Genomic DNA, 25,046 nt, shown 5'->3' with positions numbered 1-25,046 from the left:
ATGGTACTTAAAGGCCCATATTATTGGCAATGTCACTTCTAGGTTTTGGAATCAGAAACTATACTTATTACAAAATGTGATGGCAACTTGTAATTTTAATATGGAGTTCACTTTTGTAGTAGCTGGGTGGGAAGGATCACCAACTTATGCTCGCACTTTGATGCACAGAAAAGACTTGTCATCCCTAGAGGTAATATTTTTGTACACGTTACCTTTATTCATATTAATTATTATTGTTATTTCATATTAGGAAGTACTACTTGGTAGATACTAGGTATCTTAACTTATCTGTTTTTTGGCACCTTATTGTTCAAATAGATATGATTTAAATGAATATGATGAAAATTGTCTCCCTCAAACTGTAGTAGAGTTAGTTAACCATCGATAAGTATAATTGAGAGACTTTTGGTATGTGGAAGCAATGATTTGCAATTTTGGATCAAGCACTCCATGTCTGCTCAAGTGAAAATTGTTTTGACTTATTCTCAATTTAATAGAATTATCAGATTGCAATGATAAAGGGATAGAAAAAGAGGAATAAGTAGAAGTTGATGGGGATGATATAACATTGGGACAAAATCAAGAAGAAAATGAAGATGATTTCGAGGAGCTAATTAACCAACTTATGGTCTCCATATCAGGGAAAAGAAGGAGAAAATAATAAACTGAATTAACTACCCATTTTGGTAACAATATAACAGCTCAAATGTGGGACACTTATGTAGAGTACAATAATTGATTTAACATGACCAATTTGTTTTTAGATAAAAAAGAAATTTTAAAATTTTGTATTTAATATTTTATTTGATAGTATGGTAATGTATGAGATTATTTATTAACTTTTATTTATTTTCCGGAAAAGTCAGATCTATTTAATTTTCCTTGAAATTGTTTAAAATTTTTCATTTAATTTCCTAGTAAAGAACTAATAGGTTTTTATCCAAAGGTATCTAGGAAATATGTGTCATAAGAAAAATATTTCTAGATTTTACTAAGATATAAATTTCCAACCAAGGGCACTAATGGGGTCTAAGAATTCATGTTTTTCAACAGGTATTCACATGTCATTGCTCAAATTTTGTTATTCTTTGGTTCTTTCTAGTATTGAAGAGCCGATTGTGGCACAATTCAAAATTGTTTCAAGCAAATCTGCGTTAGGAATCAGCAACGTGGTTCTTTACTATCATAGTGGCTTTGCTACCTAATGATGCGGACTAACACTCAACCTTATATTTGTGAAGAATTGACGAGGTAAAATACTGTGCCATCATACACTAGGTACAGAAAACCATGGCGTTTGTCCAGCAGGCACGGTGGGCTTTCATATTTGAGGTTTCCTTCAGTTGTCATAACCATTAGTTGTAATAGCCTGCAGCTCTGAACCTAAACAAATTGTGCAAAGAAATCCAGCAGTGTGGAGTGGAGTTCTCAATCCTTAAGGAGGCCAAAAACTATATATTCTATAAGAGAGCAAACCTGAATATGACATCAATATATAGCTACAAAGAGTTTTGAGTTAAAAATAGAGGACTACGTGAGGATTTCAGAGTGCTAAAATGGATCAGAATAATTCTGTACATTCTAATAGCAACTGTCAGAAAAATTCTAAATACAAACATTTCTTATCCAATACAAGTATGAATCATGAAAGGTACAATTCAAACGAGTTCCAAGTTAACGACATGTGAAATTTACCTGAGATTGGGGATCCAGCCTTCGTTGTGTTCTTCACATTTTATCCAAGTCTAGACATCAATCCATGCCAGCCAGGGATAAAATCCCACTTGCAGACATCACCCTAATGAACAGAAATATTACGTAGATGGTGATAAGGCCAACTCCCAACGTTCTATTAGGTCGCATGTCGTTCCGAGGTAACACCAGGAGAGCCCATGTAAGTCCGCAAATAAGAAAAGATATAGTATAGTAAAGGCTAGTATCTTTTGGAACAACAAAAGCAGCAGGTCTTTTTGACCAGGCTCCAACCAAGATTGAAATCCCTAACCCTGCAAGTGTATTGAACATAGGCCCTGCATAGCATCCTGACAATGCAATTTGGACACCATCACCACCATTCATCGCCAGTGCCACGTTTGACATCAAATCACCCATGGAATTACCCCATGCCAGTACGGTTAATGCAAGAATTGAAGGGCTGATCCCTAGGACTACACCTAATGCCACTAAAAGAGCAACAAGCTCATTAGCAATAATGTAAAACCATATTATACTCATCAAAAACCCTCCAAAAACCCATGGAAATAAAAACCTCCGAGGTGGGTGATCAGATGTTGTGAATATAAATGAAAGGATACCAAGGGTTGCACCTGCCAGTCCACCCACAATATATACAGTAGTCTTAAAATGAGAACTTGGGTAACCTGTGTTCCACAGAAATGCCAACAGAATGGGTGCTAAAGAAGCGCTGGCAACTGCATAGAATTTAGACCACCTTTCCTCCTCCACTATTGGAATAGTAAGTCTCCTTGGAACAGTAAAAGGAATCTCCATAAGAGAAAACAACTTGGAGCAAGAGAATGACGAATCACCAAACTCCCCGTCATCATGCCAGCCCCACAATGGTCTCACACTCTCTGTTGATACGTTCTTTAATGAGTGATTAGAGTAAATAGCCACATGAGAGGCCCACATCCATTGAGGCAAAGTTGTCAAACGTGGTGTTTCTAAGTGATAATCTGAATCAAGCAATGAGCTATAAACAGAATCATCGTCTTCAATTCCTTGAGAAAAGATACTTCCTCGAACTGGAAGCAGAGGAGTCACAGCATCCAATCTCAACCTCCGGACATGTTTCCTCAAAAGTTCATTGGCAGCCACAAAAAATGCATATACAATATATATTGAAACAAATGCAATTGCACCCCAAACTCCCACTTTTCCAACAATCAAAATCAGAGAGAGTGAAAGAAGGGTCAAGAGAAAGAAACTAACATCTCTGATAAAGCATTTCCGATCAATCTGAACCATCTTATCTGCCACACACAGGGAAACAGTACCCACAACGATACAAGTCACAAAGACAGCTCCACCCAGGACACTGTTGAGTCCAACCTCACCAGCATCCTTGCCCACAAAGGCTGCAATGCTAGAAAACACATCAGGAGCTCCATTTCCAAGTGGGAGAAGTGTAACCCCCGCAACAGTAGGAGGTAGCTTGAGGAGACTTGAAAGCTTTTCTAAGGAACAACAGAAGTAATCTGCTGCAGTATTACCCAGCAGATAGAACAAAGCTGCCAACCAGGTAGCCAAGACTGCATATCCCAGAAGAGGAAATTTTTCACAGCTGCAATAGAAAAATACTGTGTATTGAAGAAAGACACCAGAACCGCACTGTTGATGAGCCTTCACAAACTCGCACTTACTGGCATACCCTGCGTGCTCTGCAATACCAATGCACATTGAAGGGTTCTCAATTGTCAAATTACTCCCAACAATGGAATCAGTTACAATAACTTTTGATGTATTAACACCAACTTCAGCTATTCGCCGATGAATCACTGGATTATGATTATCCTGACCATGAACCTTGTTCAATGGATTCCAATGGGAGGGAAAAGTAGAGGGGTTTTGATTGAGGAAGGAACTTTGGAGAACATCATTCCGCTTATAGAAGAAGAAACAAACAACAAGAACAGACAAAGTATTAAGAACTGGACGATATTTAGAGCGCTTTGAATTGAAACAACCCTTAACTTCCATTCTCGAACCTTAAAAAAAATCCTCCAATAAACATGAAAGGGCAGAATTCAAGACGCCAACGCCTTCCAGTTATCCGATAGCAGGAGTCAATGAGGTTTTGGGTTTCATATTCATTGCGAATTCAATAATCTTGCCGAGCAAATAGCTTTTGCAGTAAGATGAAGGGTGATTGACAAGACAATAAAGCAGAAGGAATTGAACAATACTGTATTCGGCCCAATAGGGTTTTCCAAGAAAATTTCAAAGCAATAGCCAAAAATAAATTCCTTGCTCATCAATTAGGAAGGCAAACCTCAGAAAGAAATCCTGAACCTGGAAATCACAGTCGCCACCATACGTCACAGAAATTAATACAGATTGGAGAAAAAAGAGGGAAACTCTAGTTTAGGCTGGAGATATTATTCTTAACCTGAACACGGAGAACAAAACCCCGCAATAGACTCTTAATCTACGAAAATCGCCAAAGTTGAGGTTCGATGAGAGATTTCTGAAGCGACGGATTTGGAATTATTTAAAGCAAGTACCTGAGAAGCAGCTGAATCCCGAGGGACAGCGAAGCTTCCCGGAAAACGCCTGTATATCGTATTGGAACCGTCGCTATAGCGACGCAGGTCATCTGCACACTTCCTCGCGCGAGTCCGTGTCGGTTCCAAATCTCCAACAAAACGTGGGCAATAAGGATCTAAATTAGTTCTGCGGTCACGAAGTTACATACATAGGACGGTCTCGATTAACCAGCAAAATGGGAACTGTCCGCTCATGGCACAGTTTCAGATCCGTCGCAACTAGCGGACTCCTTAGGTAAGAGTCTGTGTTGTGGCCTCCATGAGTCTATGTGTCCTATTAGAGGGTTTGTGCCTATGTCTAAGATCCAAGTGTAAGTTTGGACACGAAGGGGAGTGTTGAGTGGGGAAAAGTCTCGAGATTTAAAGAAAGGGAAAGAAAAGTAGTGGTCCGAGTTTGGCCAAGCGCACAGCGCGAGGCGAGATGCCGACACTTACAACGTATGCATAGAGTGTCGCTCCCCAAGGAAATGAAGCCATATCAGAGAGGGTTATGCTGATACCAAATGATGAAATTTAACCGTATACATGAACTTCTAAAAACATATGTGAAATTCATAAACTGAAAACGTACCTCTAGACATGATATTAATTTTTGACGAACAGACCGTCTTGTCTATCGCAGAGGTCGTCGATGATAACTTTTAGGCTTACTTCAGCTAGACCAAACCCATTCTTATAGTCCTCGTCCATCAAAGGAGTCACCAACCGACGGGAGGGTGAGAGGTTGTGAGTGGACTTCTTAGGAAGGGGAAACACCAAATGACGACGGGTCACATGTGGTGATGGTTCGTCAATCTAACAAGTTCATCAGCTTCCGAATTAAGAATCAATTCAAACCAGAATTTTAAAAATTCAGATTCCAAACTAATTGGGAAGGCTTTTTCCCCAAAACTGAAGGTCTAAAGATGAAAGGAAATAATATATATGAATTAGATGTCCATGGTTGGAGGGAGAGGTTTCAAAATTTCGAAACTAGAGATCACAGAGAAAGCGGCCAGAAACGGATAGCCGAAAACCCAACGTCACACGGGTCCCAACGCATAAAACCACTTAGCCGTTAAAAACTCAAAAAGAAAGGCATAACATATGTTACAACGGCCAAATTGGAGCCTCTATAAGAATAAAGGATGCTTCTTGAGGCCCCTCAGAACACACTTCATCGTCCCCGCGGTGCGGTTTCAGACATTTCCATGGCTTCCTCCAAACTCAGAAGCTCTTCCTCCTTCCCTAATCTTCTTCTCGCTTGTTTAAACTTGTTCCTCTTCCTCCTTTCTACAGCCTCTTTCGTTCCCATTTTTCTTCTTCGAATCCCACCAACTACTTTCGGATGGGCTCTCTTCACAACCTCCGCCTTTTCTCTATTCTCTTCCTTCGTGGGGTTCTACTCCCAACTCACGCACTGTTGTTTCGTCACCCACATAATTCTCGTCGTGGGTTCTCTGATTGGGCAAGGCCTTGGGTTCCTTGTGCTCTTTTGGCGAGAAGGTGAGAGTCTACGAGCCATGGACTCAACTAGGAGCTCAGAACAAGCCAGACTCCTGATCAAAATCGAATGCGGGGCCCTGTTGTCAATGTTTCTGCTCCAATTGGTGGTGTTCGTGTTAGTGTGCGTGGTACAAAGCTGTTGGATGAAGGAGTACGAAGAGTTAGAATGGGAGAAAGCAGAGACTGCCAGAAAGAGGAACCGGAAGATGGCCAGAGTTCAAGAGGAGTCCATAGCAAATGCGACGAAAATTTCAGAGGTGAGAGCAAAAGAGCTGGATGAGAAGATGAAAAGCAAATACGGGCAATGGGTGAAAACTGAATTTGAAGGATGAAGGCTTTATTGGTCACTGTTCGGTGGCCATCGATCAAGCAGCAGGCATTTGTTTTTTCAGATTTAATCTCCTCTCTGTCATGCCCGTTGTTCTCGTCCTGTGTTTGAGATATCTTTACATTTCTGTTGCCAAACATCTACTGACTGCTTCTCTTATCGATCCAAATTTTGTTAAAATTTATATTTTCCCTGATCAATATAAAATTAAAATTTTATTAAAAATAAAAATAATCAATTGAATATAAAATGAAAAGTATATAACAAGGAAAAATATATAATAAAATCCCAACAAGTTTTACAAATTATATTTTTTTTTAAAAAATTATACAAAAAAATAAAAAAAAAAACTATACCCCATTGAGTCATACATGGGACTGATGAGCAATCTGAAATAACTCGATATCATAGCAATTTGTACCTTGCACATTTAAAGGACACATGCATGTAAATGTATTACATGAGTAATACAATTGAAAGAAAATGCAATCCAAATTGAATATGTACCATCTCCTCCCTGATATACATAAAAGTCTTTGAAATCGTAGTTTGTCACAAAAATCTAATCACCTGGAACTTCTCCCCCTTAAATATGTTAAGACATAGCCACTGCCAGACCTTGATGGAAATCCCTCTATAAGGAGTTGATAGTAAGATGGGTTAACCTTCATGCTCTCAATAGTTGGGTGTTGTTGAAATGCTACACCCCTATAAAATACATAACATCTTGTGCCACCACATCAAAATGCATATCAATATCAAACTTCTCCTTGAAAAAAGGAATAACACAAACATTATCGAACTTAACATCATAAGTTAGGAAAACTAAAATAAAATTTTGATTGTGTAATTTGTAGTATTTACCTAAACCCACAAGCCAATTGATCCTCGAATGTAGGCCTTGAACTTGTCTACCTTCACCTTTGTGTAAGTCCCAAGGATATGACCCACCCAATGAGGGAAAAGTGGATTATAGGGTCCCAATGCCCTCCTATGTGAATCCCCAAAATCCATCGGGATCCTCCTAACCAGCTCTCTCATAATATCATCTACTCTGGATCCCTTGCTTGGGCCACGTGTTTGCCTCGTCGGTGAGGATAAAGATGGAGAGGACATGGATAGAGATGACGTGGAAGGAGATGGTGTAGATGAATCTATATACATAGTAAATAAATTATTGTAGATAAAATATAATTTAATATAAACGAAGAATAAAAAAGTTGACTTTCATACCATGTGTCTCTGGGATATGGTCGTCCCCTAAAGTAACTCATTATCATACATCTCTGATGGAAGCTTCACGAGATGCACGTCCTCAGATGATGCATGGTGTGAGACCGATGCTAGCTTAGGTGGCCAAGGAGGCAAGATATCAAATAAACTTGAACAATATTTTAACACCAATAAAGTTATTTCTAAAACAATAATAACACTAATGATGTTTGAATTAAAATATTTTATAGAAACTAATGTTGTAGACCCATGAAAACTTATTCAGATTCATTATTATCTAACAACATTATATATCTTCATCATTTCCTTCTCCCTCTTCTTTCCCATCCTTTTCTTCTTCTTATTCCTCTTGTTCTTCATTGTACTTGTCTTCTATCTCAACCTCATCTTCTTTATTACATCCTCTTTGTTGTCTTCATCTTCAACCACTTGTACACTAATATGATTTGGAGGAACATATGACTTTGTCAATGGGCCGATATCAACATCCACTTGGTCAACATGGAGAATAACATTTGACAACTCCTATTGGTATGTAGTCATTTTACTAAGTGTGGATAATTGTTACTTTAAGACATCAAACATACTTCCATATAATAAACATGTTCCATTTGAAATGCCAATGCAAAATGGTCACGATTGCACCATGTCTGCAAGATATTAATAATGGTAAACCATTCATCTGTCTTGATACATTGTCTATTATTACTTATATCAAACCACTTGCACTTGAGTACATAAATAGAATCATTACCCAAGTACCGTCGTAGTTTGAGTATGTTAGTTGCGACCCCATAATAGTCAAGGTAATTATTTTTGTAGTACCCTTTACAACTACGCCGTTGTTTTGAGTTCTACAATTTGCCTTAAGTTGCTCGTTTTGGGTACCCATGTCATTGATAATACACTCGAGAAGTCGTTACTTAATATAAGACCTATCCCAAGACAGTAAATATCATTGTTCATTTCAAGTTGGCCACAACCAACTAAAATTTTAAGCTGTAATAGATTAGTTCAATAAACCCCACAAGACATATAATAATCCAATAAAGCCCACAACCGTGAGCCAATAAACACTTGATTGGTACAACTAACCTCTTGATTAAACCAAATGACAAACTCTTCTTCATGTCATTGGTCTAGGTTGGTTGTACCCTCCTTTTGAAAAACTTCTTTAAGTTCATTGTATAACATAAATAATAAATGATTACATGTTCAATAACTAAACCTACAAGGTGAAATCAACAAGTACTTACAAGATGTATTGTTTGATCTCATGGCAGTTGTTGAGTACAACACATATTATCTTTTTATATAACTTTCCATTAAAGACTAATTCAATTCTTCAACTTAGTTCATGTGCAATGTGTTCAAAAAGTGAGATTTTATCCTTCAAGCGATAAACATGATTTCTACATCTTCTAATCAGTTTGAGTGTAGGGTGAATTAAGGTTTGAGAAATATAGTGTATGACATATAGCTTTTCTATTGTTAGAGGATACCACATTGTATTTTCGAGAGTTTTTAATAAATCAAAACCACTTAAGAGAGAGACTGTTCTCTTGGAGAAAAGGAGATACGATTTGTTATGTTGTTTCTGCCCTACCACTAGCATTTGAAATTAGTCAAAGTTACAATTTGTCACACAACTCTAGTTGCATACTTACAAAATATGCTGAATTTGGTAATTGTATTGAATTGAGAGAGAAACAAATTACAATGATTTATATGTATAGCATAGTGTCACTGTATTAGGTAACTACCTCATCCTGGAAATACAAATCAAAATCAAATCAAAATCTAATATAATTCCTAAAAATTAGGAATTACAATCACTAGAGAAAATCAAATATTCATAGTTTTACACGAATTATATTTTTCCACATCTTGCACATATTGTATTCATAGTTGTATACGGACTATATTTTCTCACATACAATATATGTTATATTCATAGCTATATACGGACTGCATTTTCTCACACTCCCCCTCAAGCTGATAAATGGTTATCATCCATTCCAAGCTTGCTAGTTATTTTTTAAAAAAATAATAATACCAAACAATCCTTTGGTAAGCACATCAACAAGTTGATCACTAGTAGGAACGGAAAGAGCACATATTAGGCCACTATCCAACTTCTCTTTAATAAAATATCTATCAACTTTAATGTGTTTGGTACAGTCATGTTGTACTGGGTTGTGTCCAATATTAATGGCTGATTTGTTGTCACAATATAACCCCATTGGACTTCCCACCTAATTTTGAGATCCTCCAAGATTATCTTAAGCCATAGCAGTTCACAAATCCCAAGAACCATTGATCTAAAGTTAACTTCTACACTAGACCTTGCAACCATATTTTGTTTTTTGTTTCTCCAAATTACCATATTATCTCTAAAGAAAGTGCAATACCCCGAGGTCAATCTTCTATCAACTATGGATCTTGCATAACCCACATCTATATAGCTTCAAAAGTCATCCCTTCTCCGTTCTTAAACATGATTACTCTGTTCAGTGTACCCTTCATGTACCGCAGGATTCTATGCACTACTTTGAGATGCGACTCTTTGGGATTGTGCATAAATTGACTTATCACACTTACATCGTAAGTTATATCAGGCTTGGTATGTGACAAAGAAATTAGCTTCCTCACAAGTCTTTGGTTAGAACCTTTATCCACCACAAAGTCTATGGGTATCTCTATTGGCTTACATTCCAACTTGCCTGTGTAAACCGATTAGTCTAACACTTGTTTTTTGAATGATAGACTCAAACTAGCTATTATTTGCCCGCTTGCAAAAATCAGTACGTTTAAGTCCCACTACTTGCATACACTAGGAATAGGCACAATATCTAACGTGAATCAAGTCTTTTTGTTCATTCAAGTGGTTATTTTTTCTAAGCTACCCTTAAAAAGAGAATAGTCTATTTTTCAATTCTCTGAAATTAGGTCATTTTTTGCCTTTAAAATAAACAGTTTTTTCTTTTACTTTGACTTTTTTTACTAGTATATGGAGTTTTGTAGTTTGATTATGATTAATTTTTCTTCTCTTTTGTGTTCTTTTGATTCCTAGCTTGAGAGAGAAAAGTAGAAAAAGTATAAGAAAAAGGTATTTGATGGTATTTAGTATAACCTATAATAAAGAATTTCACATGTTATGGTATAACTTTTTTATGTGGCTAAAATATCCAAGGGGAAGAATTGAATATTAAGATCTTACATTTTTATAAAATATGAAAACCAATAATTGTTTTTTACAAAATAATGTTAGTCGCTCTACCTTTAAGGGGGAAGAGCAGATATAGAAAAATCTTACATAATTCTCATATAAAGAAAACTCACAAGTGAAATATTGGAATCTCATAGGAAGGAGTCTCATCTAGGAGGTCAATAGAAGACCATTATACTCAATTGAACAAAGTCAATAAAATTACAAATTGGTCACTCTCTTCTTTATTACATCCAATTAAAGTCTAAAAATAACATACCAACTTAGGGAGTGTGAGAGATGGAGTAAATGACAAATTATTCAATTACCACTAATAGCTAAACTAAAATATAACCTTCAACAAAACTAGTAGTAATAAATTGTAGGAGCGTGAAAACTGAACTGTTAAAAGCAATCTAACGGAAAAAGTAATCAGGATACATTCCCAACCCCAACACAGTTACTCGAGGAATATTGCTAGTCATCTTTAAAGTCAATACAAAATAATTAACTGCATCCTCAGTCATTTTAGTTCCCTTTTGGTGAAATAAAATACAAGGAAAAAATCCTGAAATTTACTTAGAAACATCACTATCTCCCTCGAATCCAAGTGGACAAAGACCAGTCCCTCGCCATTTTCTCCAATCACACAAGCACGACTCTAGTCAAAACCAATGAAACAGAGTTCTAAATACAAATAAATGAATGACCTACGGCGCCTTCACAAGAACACTCCAGATCGGACAGGGCAAGGCAGGCAAAAGAGCAAACTGAACAACTGCAAGCAAGAGTCACCTCATTTCTCCCAAAAAAAATCACCTTTTGGAAGGGATATCAGAAAATACCTAGTATACTTCCACATTTAACAACTCTTGCTCAGAAGAGATCAACTTTCCTTTTCTGCAAATCCTGCTTCCATTTCGGCTGCCGGTAAAATGCTTCTTTTGTAATTCCCAGTACAGACTCGAATTCACTTGCAGACAGATATGCCTAAGATGAAAACAGGTAGATAAATCAATATCCCTGCTACCAAATCAAGTTAATACACAACAAGAAAATAAAATGCGTGTAGAACAAACCTCTCTCCGCTTGAAATCAATTCCACTAGCTGGATTGGGTGACTTAGCTTTCAACTGTTCATAACTGAATGTAGTTGGCTCTCCATTTTCATCCAGAAGATCTAGCTTCACTGGAGAACCATCTCCATTGTTTTCTGATGTGGGTTCACCTCCTTCTTCATCTTCCTTTTCTAGGGGAGACTGGGGCTCAGAATGTGGACTTCCATTTTTCTTAATCTCAGCAACTAATCATTCAAAAAGATTTGTAAAATTAGATAAGCCAGAGATGCCAGGGAAAACTACAACAACCACACTGTTTTTCCAAACAAATAAACATGTTTTAAAAGAAAAGTTCATATTTTCCCTACCAGCAGAGGTTGGACTGCTCCTAGTGAACTGTACATGAGAGCCCTCAGCTGCCTTCTTTTGCTCAGCAGTAAGAACGCCAGACAGGGCAGCTACTGCAGCTGCTCTTTGTGATCCGCGAGCTGTACTAACTGCCTTTGGCACTGATGTTTTAGTTCCAGAAGATGGATTAAATGCATTGTTCAAAGCAGCCAGAGCGGATGCCCTTTGCGTGGGTCCACTTTGACCTGAACCATTAGATTTGTCGTTGTTCTGCAGGATAAGTTAATACCAAATGTAAGAAGTCATTCATTTTACATCCTAACCTTGTATGCAATCCAAGCAAAACACAAGAGGTGGAAAGGGAATTAATTTGATGAACTGCGTAAGACAACAAACTATTCATAAAAATTAATTGTCATTTAAATTCATAGTTAACTCCAAGTCATTATCTACCATCAACAGAGATCTTCTCAATGTACAAGACCATTTTACATAGTCAAAGCAAGAATTTCTTCCTTTCCTCTTAAGTGATACGATGCATCTATGAGATCTTAACAGCAACTAAATGAAACATCTACCTCTGATCCATGAATAGATACTCCAAAGAGCCATGAAAGCTTCTTTTGAAATGAATTTCCTTGGGCCTGTATATTCAAGTACCAAATATGCAACTAATAGTGAGCAAAAGAAGAAAAGGACAGAGCTATTTCAAAAGAAGAATGCACAGAGCTATCTGAAATAGAATAAAACTTACCATACACAGAATATCAACAACAAGAAAGAGAAAAAAAAAAAACAGAGAGAAAGAGGAAAAGAGTTAGAGAACATACAGCTGCTCTAGAAGAGTCCCATGAGAAGTATGTAGTGAAGAAACATGGTTCATGTCCTTCTGTGATCTTGTACAGAGGCACATCAGGAGATAGACCTTCCAGAGACGCAGCCAGTGCTACATATATCTAGAGAAAACACATATAGTAAATAACTAGACACCAAAAATGGAAAAATAGAAGGACATAGGAACCATATCAAAGAAAAATAAACTGTACTCCATGATAACACCTTGCCAATCTCAAAAGCATTTTGTCTTTCTTTGGAGTCCACAGACTGACCAACCCACACAAAAACTTCAGCATGTGTATCAAGTATCAGTATATCCTCAGTCAATAGATCATCTTGAGAGAAATTGAAAACCTCATTGACCTGTCACACATGGTCCTGTCATTGTTCACTTTTGAACAGAGGAAAACCCTGAAACTACATAGCAAAGAACGAGAAAGTACATGAAGACAAAGATTAAGAATGAGGCTCACCTTAAACTTCCCTGGGAACCATTGAAAATTCAAACACAAAAAACGATAAGAAAGATCAGTTTCATCAACCATTAAGGATACCTTAAATACATAAGCATCTTTATGGAAAAAACAAGGAAATTATTCCCAATATATTCAGTAAGTGATTTAAGAAGTATAAGGAGATAGGACTAACCATTATGGAGTGAAAAGGTATACAAGTGGGGATCTCTTACAGGCTCTTGTGGGGGTTTTTTACTTGTGTAACTTTGTTTTCCGCCAAGGGCAAACCAGAAAGCAGAACTCTCAGTTCCTTCCTTCGCATGTTTCAATGCAGCTCCAGGCTGGATACATAAGCATTATAAGTCAAAAAAAAATTCCTTGTAAACACAGAGAGCAGCATCAGTCAAAAAAAATTTCTTGTAAACACAAGGAGAGAAGCATCAATTTCAAGCAACAGAAATATAAATCATCAAAGAGGCAAAGACAATCTAAATATGGACTTCTTGAGACAGTAAAAACAACAGTGATCCAGAACAATGTGGTTGGCTTGTAGTATGCTTTGCTACAGTACAATGTATACTTATACGAATGATAAAGCAAGTTGAATAAAAAGTCTACACGGAAAGCTTACCTTGAGAAACTCTGCAGCCTTGGCAGCCAACTGTTGCTGTTCAAATGTACTGGCATTTCCATGCCAAGTGAAAATAGAAGAACCCGATTGCAAGAGGAAGCAATCAGTAGAACTTAAAGACGTTGCAACCTGAATGAAGTATTGGATCCCAATAAGACAAATATCATTCAATGGAGCATAATTAAATGATGCAAATGTATCCAAAACAGACATATAAGCAGTTCTATACATTTAATTTCACAGAAAAAACCTCATTTCAGAAATCAATAGAGCAAAATTTCCTACTGAAAAATTGGTTTTGGTTAAGGAAGACAGGAAATACAAAGAATGTGGATATATATATATATATGTCCCGGCTGTAGCAAGAATTCATGTTTTCATTAGGAAAACTTTTACACTGCAGGTAACTAAAACTCATAAGAGGTCAAAATTACAAAGTTAGAGCATAACACACTGTAACACACAGAACTGCAGATGGTACTATGTAAAATATAATTCAAATTAGGATTAAAGTGACAAAATACATTTAAGCATCATGAGCTCTTTATTTGTTATTTTAATTTTTGATAACAAGCACCTACATGTTATAAAGTTTACATGGTATAAAGGCACCTCAAACAAAGTCTCTGTGGGAAAATACAGTCCGTGTACAGCTGTGAATACAGTATGTATAGTATGTGAGAAAATACAGTCCGTGTACAGCTGTGAATACAGCATGTGCCACATGTGGGAAAATATAGTTCGTGTACAGCTGTGAATATTTGACTTTATCTAGTGATTGCAATTCCTGATTTGTAGGGATTAGATTAGATTTTGATTTGATTCTGATTTGTATTTTCAAGATTAGGCAGTTACCTAATATAGTAACACTTTGCAGTACATATCATTTTAATTCATTTCTCATTCAGTTCAATACAATTACCAAGTTCGACATATTTTGTCATGGTATCAGAGCTTTAAGTTTGTTTTCTGGTGAAGTCACCATCAAATCATAAATTCCAATATCCTTTTTTTTCCTCTAAACCATGTCTTCATTCACCGAAACTAGCGACACTTCAGAAGTTTCTTTGACCGACAACAACAAGTCTGACACAACGGGAGAATTGTAGAATATTCAGGCAGCATATAGGTTGAACGGGAAAAATTATTTGAAGTGGTCTCAATTGGTCTGCACATTCTTGAAGAGAAGGGGAAAACTGAGTCACGTGCTTGGGCACCAGTCGGAAACAAGGTGATCCTAAATTCGATGCTTGGGATGAACAAGATTCTTTGGTGATGTCTTGGTTATGGAACTCTATGTTACCAGAAATCAGTGATACATGTATGTTTTTGAGGAATGCCAAGGAGATATGGGAAGCAGTCAACCAGACCTATTCTAAAGTTCATGATGTTGCACAGATCTATGAGATCAAGACAAAAATTTCAGTTGCTAAACAGGTAAATCGATCAGTTACAGAATATTCAAAATTTTTTAAGAACCTATGGCAAGAGATCGATCATTATCAATGCATCCAGATGAAATGCAGTGAAGATGCAGCTATCCTTAAGAGGTATGTTGAAAAAGATAGAATTTATGAGTTTCTTGCTGGATTAAACATTGAGTTTGATGTCGTAAGAGTGCAAATACTTGGAAAAGAGGATTTGCCATCTTTGAATGAGGCAATAGCAATTTTTCTTGCTAAGGAAGGTAGAAGGGGTGTTATGATTGAAACACCCAGAATAGAGAGTTTGGCGTTGGTGTCCAAAAATTCTACTATGAAGAGTTATGACTCTGAGCAGCATCTTGATAAAGGCAGTGGGCAAACAGATATGTCAAGACCATCCAACAGGGACTCTTTGTGATGTTCCTATTGCTCTTAGAAAAGGAGTTAGAGCTTGTAACAAACACCCTCTGTATTTGTTCATATCCTATAACAATCTTTCTCCTAAACACAAGGCCTTTCTGACTGTTCTAAATGAAGTTGCTATTCCTAAACATTATCAAAGGCATTAGGAAGTGAGAATTGGAAAAATGCTATGAAGATTGAGATGGAAGCACTTGAGAAAAACAAGACTTGGGACTTGATGAGGCTGCCAAGAGGGAAGAAACCATTCGGGTGTAGATGGGTGTTCACAACTAAATATTCAGATGAATCTTTGGAAAGGTATAAGGCAAGGTTAGTCACCAAAGGGTATACTCAAACTCAAGGCATAGATTATCTGGAGACTTTTGCTTCGGTGACTAAGGTGAATACAGTGAGAATCTTAATATCAGTGGATGTAAATTTTGGGTAGAGATTACAACAAATTGATATCAAGAACATGTTCTTACATGGCGATTTTGAAGAGGAGATCCATATGGAGATTCCGCCTGGGTTTGCATCGAATGAAGAAAAAGGAATGGTATGTAAGCTAAAAAAGGCTTTGTCTGAATCAAAATAGTCCCCACGAGCTTGGTTTGGGAGATTTACCAAAGTGATGGAGGGTATGAGCTATAAACAAAGCCAAGGCAATCATACCCTGTTTGTGAAGCACTCGGCAACAAGGGGAGTGAAGGTACTGCTGGACTATGTAGACAATATTATAGTCACAAGAGATGACTTGGACGGAATGGAGAACTTGAAGAAACAGTTGGTAATGGAGTTTGAGATAAAAAAAGCTACGCAAATTGAAGTACTTTCTTGTTATTGAAGTAGCCCACTCTCAGCAAGGATTTTTATATCCAAGCAAAAATATGTGTTTAACTTATTGGCTGATACAGGCAAGTTGGGATGTAAGCCAATAGAGACACCCATAGAGTCAAACCACAGACTTTCTGATCCTCCAGAGGACATGATGGTGGATAAAGATTCTTATCAAAGACTTGTGGGAAGCTAATTTATTTGTCACATACCAAGACTGATATAGCTTACGCTGTAAGTGTGGTAAGTCAATTTATGCACAATCCCAGAGAGTCACATCTCAAAGAAGTGCATAGAATCCTATAGTACTTGAAGGGTACACCGAGCAGAGGAATCTTGTTTAAGAAAGGAGAAGGGATGACTCTTGAAGCCTATACAAATGTGGATTATGCAGGATCCATAGTTGATAGAAGTTCGACCTCGAGGTATTGCACTTTCTTAGGAGGGAATCTAGTATATTGGAGAAGCAAAAAACAAGATGTGGTTGCAAGGTCTAGTGCAGAAGCTGAATTTAGAGAAATGGCTATTGGAATTGTGAACTGCTATGGCTAAAGATAATCTTGGAGGATCTGAAAGTCAGGTGGGAAGGTCCAATGAGACTATATTGTGACAACAAATCAGGCATCAATAGTGCACACAACCCAGTATAACATGATCATACCAAACACATTGAAGTTGATAGACATTTTATTACGAAGAAGCTCGATAGTGGCCAAATAAGTACTCCTTTCGTTCCTACTGGAGATCAACTTGCCGATATGCTTACGAAAGGATTGTCTAGTACTGTTTTTCAGAGAATAACAAGGAAGCTTGGAATGGATGATATCCATTCATCAACTTGAGGGGGTGTGTGGGAAAATATAGTCCATGTACAGCTGTGAATACAGCATGTGCAGCATGTGGGAAGATACAATTCATGTACAGCTGTGAATATTTGACTTTCTCTAGTGATTGTAATTCCTAATTTGTAGCGATTAGATTAGATTTTGATTTGATTCTGATTTTATTTCCAGGATTAGGTAGTTACCTAATATAGTGACACTTTGTTGTACATATAAATCATTGTAATTCGCTTCTCGTTCAGTTCAATACAATTACCAAGTATGACATATTTTATCAGTCTCCAACTAGAGTTATGTGACAAACTATAACTTTGACAAATTTCAAATGCTAGTGGTAGGGCAGACGCAGCATAACTAATCTCATCTCCTTTTCTCCAAGAGAACAGTCTCTCTGTTCAATGGTGTTGATTTATTAAAAACTCCCGAAAATACAATGAGGCATCCTCTAACAAGAGAAAAGTTACATGGCATACACTATATTCTTAAACCTAAAACACTGAGGCTGATTAGAAGATGTAGAAATCATGTTTTACAGTTCAAACTTAAGATATCCACCCTATTAATCCAGGATGAGCTCCTATTAGTCCTCTCTTTAATATGCTTGCACACCATACAGATTCAAGTAGAAGTTTTAGCCTACTTTTCATAATAAACAACTTCCACTGCATGAAGCCACAGGAAAGGAAGGAAAGAAAGAGGAATAGAGTAAATTAATTAAAATGCCAGGCCCCTTGAATGAAACCAAAAGATAAACAAGGGCTTACCAAAACAAACAAATTTTTTTAAGGAAACGTGTTAAAATAATCAACCCATAAGCTCTATTTAGTTTCTTTCTATTATAATCTAATAGAAAAAGGGCAGAACAGCAAACGTACAGCATCAACTTGAACAACTTTACTGTTGTGCACAGATGCACCAGATATTCTGATTAGAACAACACTATCAGCAGTATAAGTCTCATCTGTTAGAGCTCTCTCTTCTACAGACTTTTTGTAACCGGAACTGAGTCCCCCCTGCATGAAAGTAAAAGTAAGAAAAGGACCATCCTTAGCAAAAGCAAACACAAACTCAAAGGGTCAACAGAAGTCACCTTCAAGACAACCATGGGATTAAAGATGGCAATAAATTGTGGTGGTTCCTTTCCTTGAATGATTAGACCCTACACCAAAGTTGAATCAAATGACACACTAGAAAGAAATATTATGATTCATTTAAAGATAGCACAAGGAAATACCTGAACTGGCCTCCCTTTCAAGGAATTATGCATTGTAGTAGCTAACTTAGTAGCCATCATTTGGTCTTCCTAAAAAGTAGTATGGCCATGAATTAGAAGCACTCATGACTGGACACAATATATGGAGTTCATGCTCCAGAAGGAAAAAAAAGACTAAAAAGGTGCCTTCAGATGATGCTCAAAGAAAGGCAGTGCACATCCTGGACAGAAGTAGTAAGCGAAAAAAAAAAAAAAATTGATTAAGATGCTCAAAGAAAGGCAGTGCACACCCTGGACAATAGTAAATGAAAACAAAAATATTGATTAAGGTGCTCAAAGAAAGACAGCACATCCTGGATACAGGTAGTAAGTGAAAATTAAATGACAATGGGAGCTTGCAGGAAGCAAAAGGAAGCAACTTGCCAGTAAAAATAATGCTTTAAGAACAAAAAAATTCCAACCTGGGTACTTTCTTTTCCCATCCAGCAGCATAAGAAATAGTCTTCTTTCTTTTCACCAGAATGGTACGTGTAAAGAACAATATAACAATCTCCACTGTAAAATTTACCAATCTCCTCCTTGGGAATTGGAGTCTTGGCACTGCCATTGATGCACCAGACCTGAGAAATAATTAGAAAATCACATCAATCTTTCTATTCTTGTTTCTCAGGCTGATCCACATAGTGTCAAATCAACTATATAAATATAAACCAAAAATCATAAATGAAAAAGAAATATATGTTCTTGAATATTTTATAATCACAACATAAGTTAAGATGAAATGAAAAAAAAAATTCAAGAATCAGAGAAGAAACTTCAAACCTCAACTTTTCCACCCATTTCCAGCAAGGGAGGAACATCCTCAACGACAGGACCACCTTTTACCATTCCTTTAACATCAACTCCTTGCTGCTTCAGCAGAGCTAATAGAACCCCGGGCAGCTTGTCATTAAAAGGCTTCTCAATAAGTTCTAATTTGCTACATACAACAGAGTAGTTGATTACTACCTGCTACTTTCCCTCTTCCTTCCTCTGTACCAGAAGTCCCGGAGCCCACTGGCCAAGACTCAAAGTTGGACTTGAATGCATGAGTCTCACAACCTTGTATTAGTTGTGCTATTCTGGTGAACTTCGGTCTGTTTTGGTTGGTAATAAATTCCTACATTATTTATAAAATATAAGACTAGAGCATATTGAATTGTGAGCATCAATAAAATAGAAATTCAAATTCTACCTCTGCAGCCTGGCTAGCAGCTTTCCTGTCTTCTACCTGAGTTACACGACCAACCCAAACAAAAACCTCAGCTCCACAATCCAGCAAGTAGCATTTGTTGTTTTCCAGCATGACTTTAGAGAGTGAATCTTCAGCAACCATCTTCACCTGACCATCAATAATACTGCAGTAGAGAACATCTCCAACTCAGATCACTAAGAATATTACAAGTAGCTATATATTTTTTTAATAAAATATCAAACAGAACTCCATGATGGGCATCAAATTTCAAGGAAAAAATTGGTACTGCCCACAATGTAAGCAAAGGGCCATTTTCCAAATAAGAACTTCAAGTTTTAATGAACAACAAGGGGACCCCATCTTAAATTTTCTGATTTTGCTGGCATAAAATTTCAACTTCAAAAAAAAAAAAAAAAAGTTTCAACTCCAAAAGAGGACATTAGCAAGGATTATTCCCAAAGAGGACTTAGATTTCAAGTTTCTTTTTCAAACAGAAGCTTTCTTCCAAGTTCACCTTAACAGAGTTACAAAGGTCATCAGAAGAAACAGAAAGTAACAATATACCCTAAATGTAGACCCTTGATTTGAAAATTATTAAAATATCATTAATATATTTTTTGTCATGGAAAAAATTAGATTAAAGATGGAAATAGATTAGAAAGGGAGAAAAAAAAATATCAAGAAAATCAAAATATCTTAAAGGGAGGCCAACAAGGTGTTGCTGAGACACCTAATTCCTTGAAAAGATCAGTTAAGTATCGTCAATCTCCTAAAATATTTGGAGAAAATGATAGGGAAGAAGATCTTTCAAAATCAGTAGAGATATTTGATTATTATAAAAATCTATCTTTAGAACCTGAAATTACAAAGTGACCCCATTCTTGGCTGCAAGGTTCATGGAACTATACATTCTGTTAGAACTTGCCCTATTATTGAAAGCTGACCATATTTTTCTGAATTATAGAAAATTGAAGGCCTCACTAAGAGAAAGCTCAAACAAGCACTCAAATCTCTCAGATGAGTGGATTTCAAGAACAAATCCTCATGGTATGGCTAAAATACCTATAGAGTTTCCCAGGGGTAGATTCTAGAGAAGCCTCATCCTCACTGACATTCTTTTTTCCAATCGGGGCAAATCCACCAAAGAGAACCCAAAATTCACCAGAGTCTGACTCTGCCTGGAGTTTTCCGTCATCTGGCACAATCGAACCATTACATGACATAATATCTTTGGACAGTGAAATTTTGAAAGGTGAAAAATATGCACCACAATTGTAAAAATCTATCCTCACCAACAATTGCGACATCACAATTTCCTTCATGGTATGACTCTTTGAGATATTGAATGACTTCCAAAGCTTTGGCTCTCTCTTGAATGTTGGAGTTTGCACCATTAAACTGATATATCTTGTTCTCAGTATCAAGGATAAACACATCATCATGATTCAGGGAAGAACGAGTAAATGGAACCTGCATGACCAGAAATACAATCTCCAATAATTAACTCTTTGTCTGACCCTTCATGAGCTGAGAGAAATAGAATGATAGTTCTACCTGCTTCAATTTAACAACCCTTTTCCCTCGACAGACATAGAGTCGTGTTTCAAACTTTTCCTTCTCATATTTCTTGAATCCTGAAGCAACACCCCCTTCCAGTGGCACTATGCAAGGTTTGAAATATGACAGGAACTTGTCAGATTCATGGCCTTGAAGTTCTCTGTGCTGAACTGCACGGCCTCCAAGGGCTGCATCAAGTTCAACTGTCTTGATTGCTGCAGTTCCAGCTTCGTCCTATTATAAATTCGGAAGTTAAAATTGACAAGATAACATAGCTTGTTGCACAATAAGCATTTTTTTCCAGACTAATAAATAATAGAGAAGCACCTGACTTGTGTCCTTGCCTAGCCAGAAGTGAATGTCATATTGATACGAACCACCTTTGCCAGAAGGTGTCTGCAAATATTTTACTAATAATTAGCCAGCGACTTGAAGTACTCTCAATCACAATGGAAACAGAGATAATGACACAAAGGATGGAAATCACTGCAGCAAGATAAACAAAGAGATAACACTCACCTGTAAAATGATGTAAGAATCACCTGAATAGAATTTACCATAGTCAGACTTGGGCAAGGGAACTGGTTGGAAGTTCTCTATACGCCATATCTCGGGGCCTCTATGACATGTTAAGAAAAAGAAAGATGACATGTATGGCAAGAGAAGGACTTTTTTATTACACAAATACATGTTAAGTAATCACTAAAATTCAATAATTATTCATTTGAAGCACTATGACTTATACAGAGGGATACACTCTTTGTCCTGCTCCTTGAAAAGCAGGATCCACAGATTTGCCAGAACTGGCCATTGAGTAGCACCTTCCTTATAGATCTCCTTGGTTAAAATCCACACTGAAGCTAAGGCCCTTATATTTCCTGTTTCTGGTACACATAATGCAAACATCTCAATCTTGCTTGTATAAACTTGAGAGAAAAAAAAGCATATAAAGCCAAAAACACTTCAATGGACTAACAAATCAACTTAAAGTTGACCACAAGTGTTGGTCTGTGGTCTCATGCAAGGTTTCCATAGTCTGATGCCAAGTAGTCCACTTCTGTCTTCTTCTTTTTTTATTCCTATAAACTAGTTAAAGAGATCCTATTCACACAACAAAATTCTAACATCAACATGCAAAATTTGTACACATTCCAACAAATTTTCCCTTACTAGAGATTGCACGCACTCTAAAAATTTGAAAGAGGGCAGAACAACATGATTCTTGGTAAACAATTGCACTTTCAATAAAAAAATGGAAACACTGAGGATCAAAAAAAGTTCCATACATGGAAGGAGCACCTTCAGCACATTCAACGCTTCAAATCAGCCTGCTTCAAACATGATGAAGAGATAAAAGAAAGCTAAATTTTTGCATGCAACACAAGAAAAAATGCTAGTTGGTGACATAAATGTCACTTTAGAAGTTTGGATAATTTAGTAGCAATTGTCACATGATTGCTAAGGTTTTGCATCTGAAAGCATTCCCTTCCAATTTTAATAGATATGCATCAGCTACATCCAACTATATTTCATGCCACCCATCCTCCTAAGGCCTTAGCATGCAGAATCAATGTCATGGATGCCTGAACACCTCGAGCATTGAGGGAAGTACGAACCGAATGCTAATATTAACTTGAAGAAATGTCAACAAAATTGATGCATATTACCTAAGTTTTAACAAGTTGAGTGAAACTATATCACAAAACTTAGAAGAACTTCCCCACTGTCCACTCCCTAAATGAAGAACAAAAGCAGCCCTATGTCCATTTGATATTACCAAGACCATATAGTGACAACATGGCCAACTATAATAAAATGTCCATTTTGAAAGGAAAGAACTTCAAAGTTGGGTGCAGTAGTAGCAGATTGAAATTTTCTTGCAAGCTTCCGAAAGGTGGTGCGCTATTTTGTACTTATTTTGTGCCTCACAAACTCCAACTAAGTTTCAAACCTCATCTCTTCTGTAAGCTTAGCTCATGTTAGCAAATTAACAAGCAAAATAGACACTCAAATTTATATTTGAAAAAGGAAATATAAATCTCAATTGCTTATAGAGCACAATCTTTTAACCGATGTTTTCTAGGTTTTTAGAACTATGACCCGGATAAAACATGAAAAAAGAAAAGAAAAATGGGTAATATTTTTGGATACAGTTTCTTCATTGCCACATTTTTTAAAGGTTTATATATGCAACAAAAATATATCAGGTTAATACATTATTTTTATCGAGCAAAAAAGGGACAATCCAATCTGTTTAAAGATCGTCCATATCATACTGGAATCTGACAAGACCACGGTTGTTTTTCTTAGTCACTATTTGTTGAAGTTCTTTTCGTGTTTGTTATCAGTTTATAAGAACTAATTCATGGTAGGCCCTCATAGAATGAAAACGAGAGAAAATTGCCTCTGCTCTTCTTCTATAAAATAACAGTCCACCACACGCATTTGTCTATGTCTAGCTCAAGGAAGCCTTGCAGGCTGATCTGCTGAGAGACTCGATAAAGCAATGTTCCTGTTAAGAATCAGAGCATATTACCGTCTATGCTGCGATCATTCTCTCACAAACGTACTGAAATGACAAAAGAGAGGTCTAGAACAGTAACAACTGAGAGCAAATATGAGAAACCCGCAGTCCACTCAAACTCGTGCATAATTCAGATCAATCAATACAGAATTTCATGTCCGCAAAACCATCTAACCAATCGAAAGGGAAAATAACTGCAGAATTCGAGCTCGGAGCAGTTATCTAGAAGGAAAGATAGCAAGCTGCTGATCATAAGCCTGATCATGGAGATCAGACATGAAAAGTATGAAGGTAGAGAACGCACCTGTAGTGGATCGATCGAATCAATTGATCTGATGAATCAGAGTAAAAGGAATTGAGTCTGGAAGAACGAGAGAAAGGGAATATAGAATACAATTACTTAAAGAAACTGATGATTGCCCTCTTTCTCCCTCTGGCAGTCTGGACACTTTCTCGACTAACCTTTTTTTTTATTTTGGAGAATGAGGAGGAAAAAAAAAACAAAAGGTAAGGAATGAAAGACCCTATTGTAATATAATCGGAGAGGCACTTACAATGAGAATCACATCAGACCCCTACAGGGCTCATTAATAAACAACGGATAGAGAATGCCACGATTGTGAGACAAGAAATCTATCTTAATGATTTGAAAACTGTGCGTTTGCGTAAAAGCCCCCATCTAAACCTCCGGTTATCGGGCGACGAGGAAGCTTCTCGCGTGCTTCTTAATTGTTCCCAAAGGCTTTTGAGCTCCTCTTAATAATAGAAATAATTTGGTTCGAAGGAGGAAGCTTGAGAAATGTAAGGCAAAGATCCGGTCAGCGACGCACCGGCCATAAGGATGGCGGGGACTGCCAACGGGGAAATGGGCCCACTGCTGAAAGTGTAGTCTGAAATCTACGCTTCCCGTGCCTTTTTAAGGAAAAACTCGTTTGCCAGATCTTGCTTTTATTTCCGCAAAAGATTAAAAAAATCTCCAGTACTACTCAATCCATCAGTTTTGTGGCCCATGTTACCAGTAGTGGAAAATGTAGCCCACAACCTTTCAAGTGGGCCCTCCTGTAGTCCAGGATCGAGGCTTGTGGTATCGTCGCGTCGAATCGGGCTTCACTCTTCGAAACTCGGCGGGCGTTTGGCTTATCAGAAA

General features: G+C 37.1%; 3 protein-coding genes across 5 annotated transcripts; 1 reads left to right on the top strand and 2 right to left on the bottom strand.

Moving 5' to 3' along the window:
• Positions 1-1,295: 1,295 nt before the first annotated feature.
• On the bottom strand, positions 1,296-4,384 carry LOC137959065 (cation/calcium exchanger 4-like). The gene is made up of 2 exons (XM_068806344.1): positions 4,130-4,384; positions 1,296-4,032 (listed from the first exon to the last, which is right to left on the bottom strand). Exon 2 carries the CDS (start codon positions 3,718-3,720, stop codon positions 1,753-1,755), a length of 1,968 nt encoding a protein of 655 aa, XP_068662445.1. The 5' UTR covers positions 3,721-4,032; positions 4,130-4,384; the 3' UTR covers positions 1,296-1,752.
• A 1,037-nt stretch (positions 4,385-5,421) lies between these two features.
• On the top strand, positions 5,422-6,236 carry LOC137960076 (uncharacterized). Its single transcript, XM_068807549.1, has one exon. The coding sequence runs from the start codon at positions 5,477-5,479 to the stop codon at positions 6,101-6,103; it is 627 nt and encodes a 208-aa protein (XP_068663650.1). The 5' UTR covers positions 5,422-5,476; the 3' UTR covers positions 6,104-6,236.
• Positions 6,237-11,004: 4,768 nt separating this feature from the next.
• Positions 11,005-24,372, bottom strand: LOC137958670 (villin-2-like). Of its 3 annotated transcripts, XM_068805753.1 has the most exons (24): positions 24,204-24,372; positions 23,780-23,887; positions 22,131-22,259; positions 21,895-21,994; positions 21,703-21,771; positions 21,373-21,609; positions 21,111-21,288; positions 20,881-21,013; positions 19,819-19,981; positions 19,593-19,743; positions 19,407-19,507; positions 19,046-19,204; positions 18,606-18,674; positions 18,462-18,530; positions 18,247-18,384; positions 13,870-13,998; positions 13,432-13,579; positions 13,257-13,267; positions 13,006-13,146; positions 12,777-12,902; positions 12,525-12,590; positions 11,967-12,216; positions 11,620-11,843; positions 11,005-11,530 (listed from the first exon to the last, which is right to left on the bottom strand). In XM_068805753.1, exons 3-24 carry the CDS (start codon positions 22,184-22,186, stop codon positions 11,417-11,419), a joined length of 2,832 nt encoding a protein of 943 aa, XP_068661854.1. In that variant the 5' UTR covers positions 22,187-22,259; positions 23,780-23,887; positions 24,204-24,372; the 3' UTR covers positions 11,005-11,416. The 3 variants fall into 3 exon arrangements, with proteins under 3 accessions (XP_068661854.1, XP_068661853.1, XP_068661855.1); XM_068805752.1 differs by lacking the exon at positions 23,780-23,887; XM_068805754.1 differs by lacking the exons at positions 23,780-23,887; positions 24,204-24,372 and adding an exon at positions 22,662-22,688.
• Positions 24,373-25,046: the final 674 nt, after the last annotated feature.

Source organism: Aristolochia californica, unplaced genomic scaffold, assembly GCF_029961685.1.
Source record: "Aristolochia californica isolate CCGP_79_NKW_82.1479 unplaced genomic scaffold, dmAriCali1.0.hap1 SCAF_3, whole genome shotgun sequence".
Taxonomy (NCBI): Eukaryota; Viridiplantae; Streptophyta; class Magnoliopsida; order Piperales; family Aristolochiaceae; genus Aristolochia; species Aristolochia californica.
This window is presented reverse-complemented; position numbering and strand designations above follow the sequence as displayed.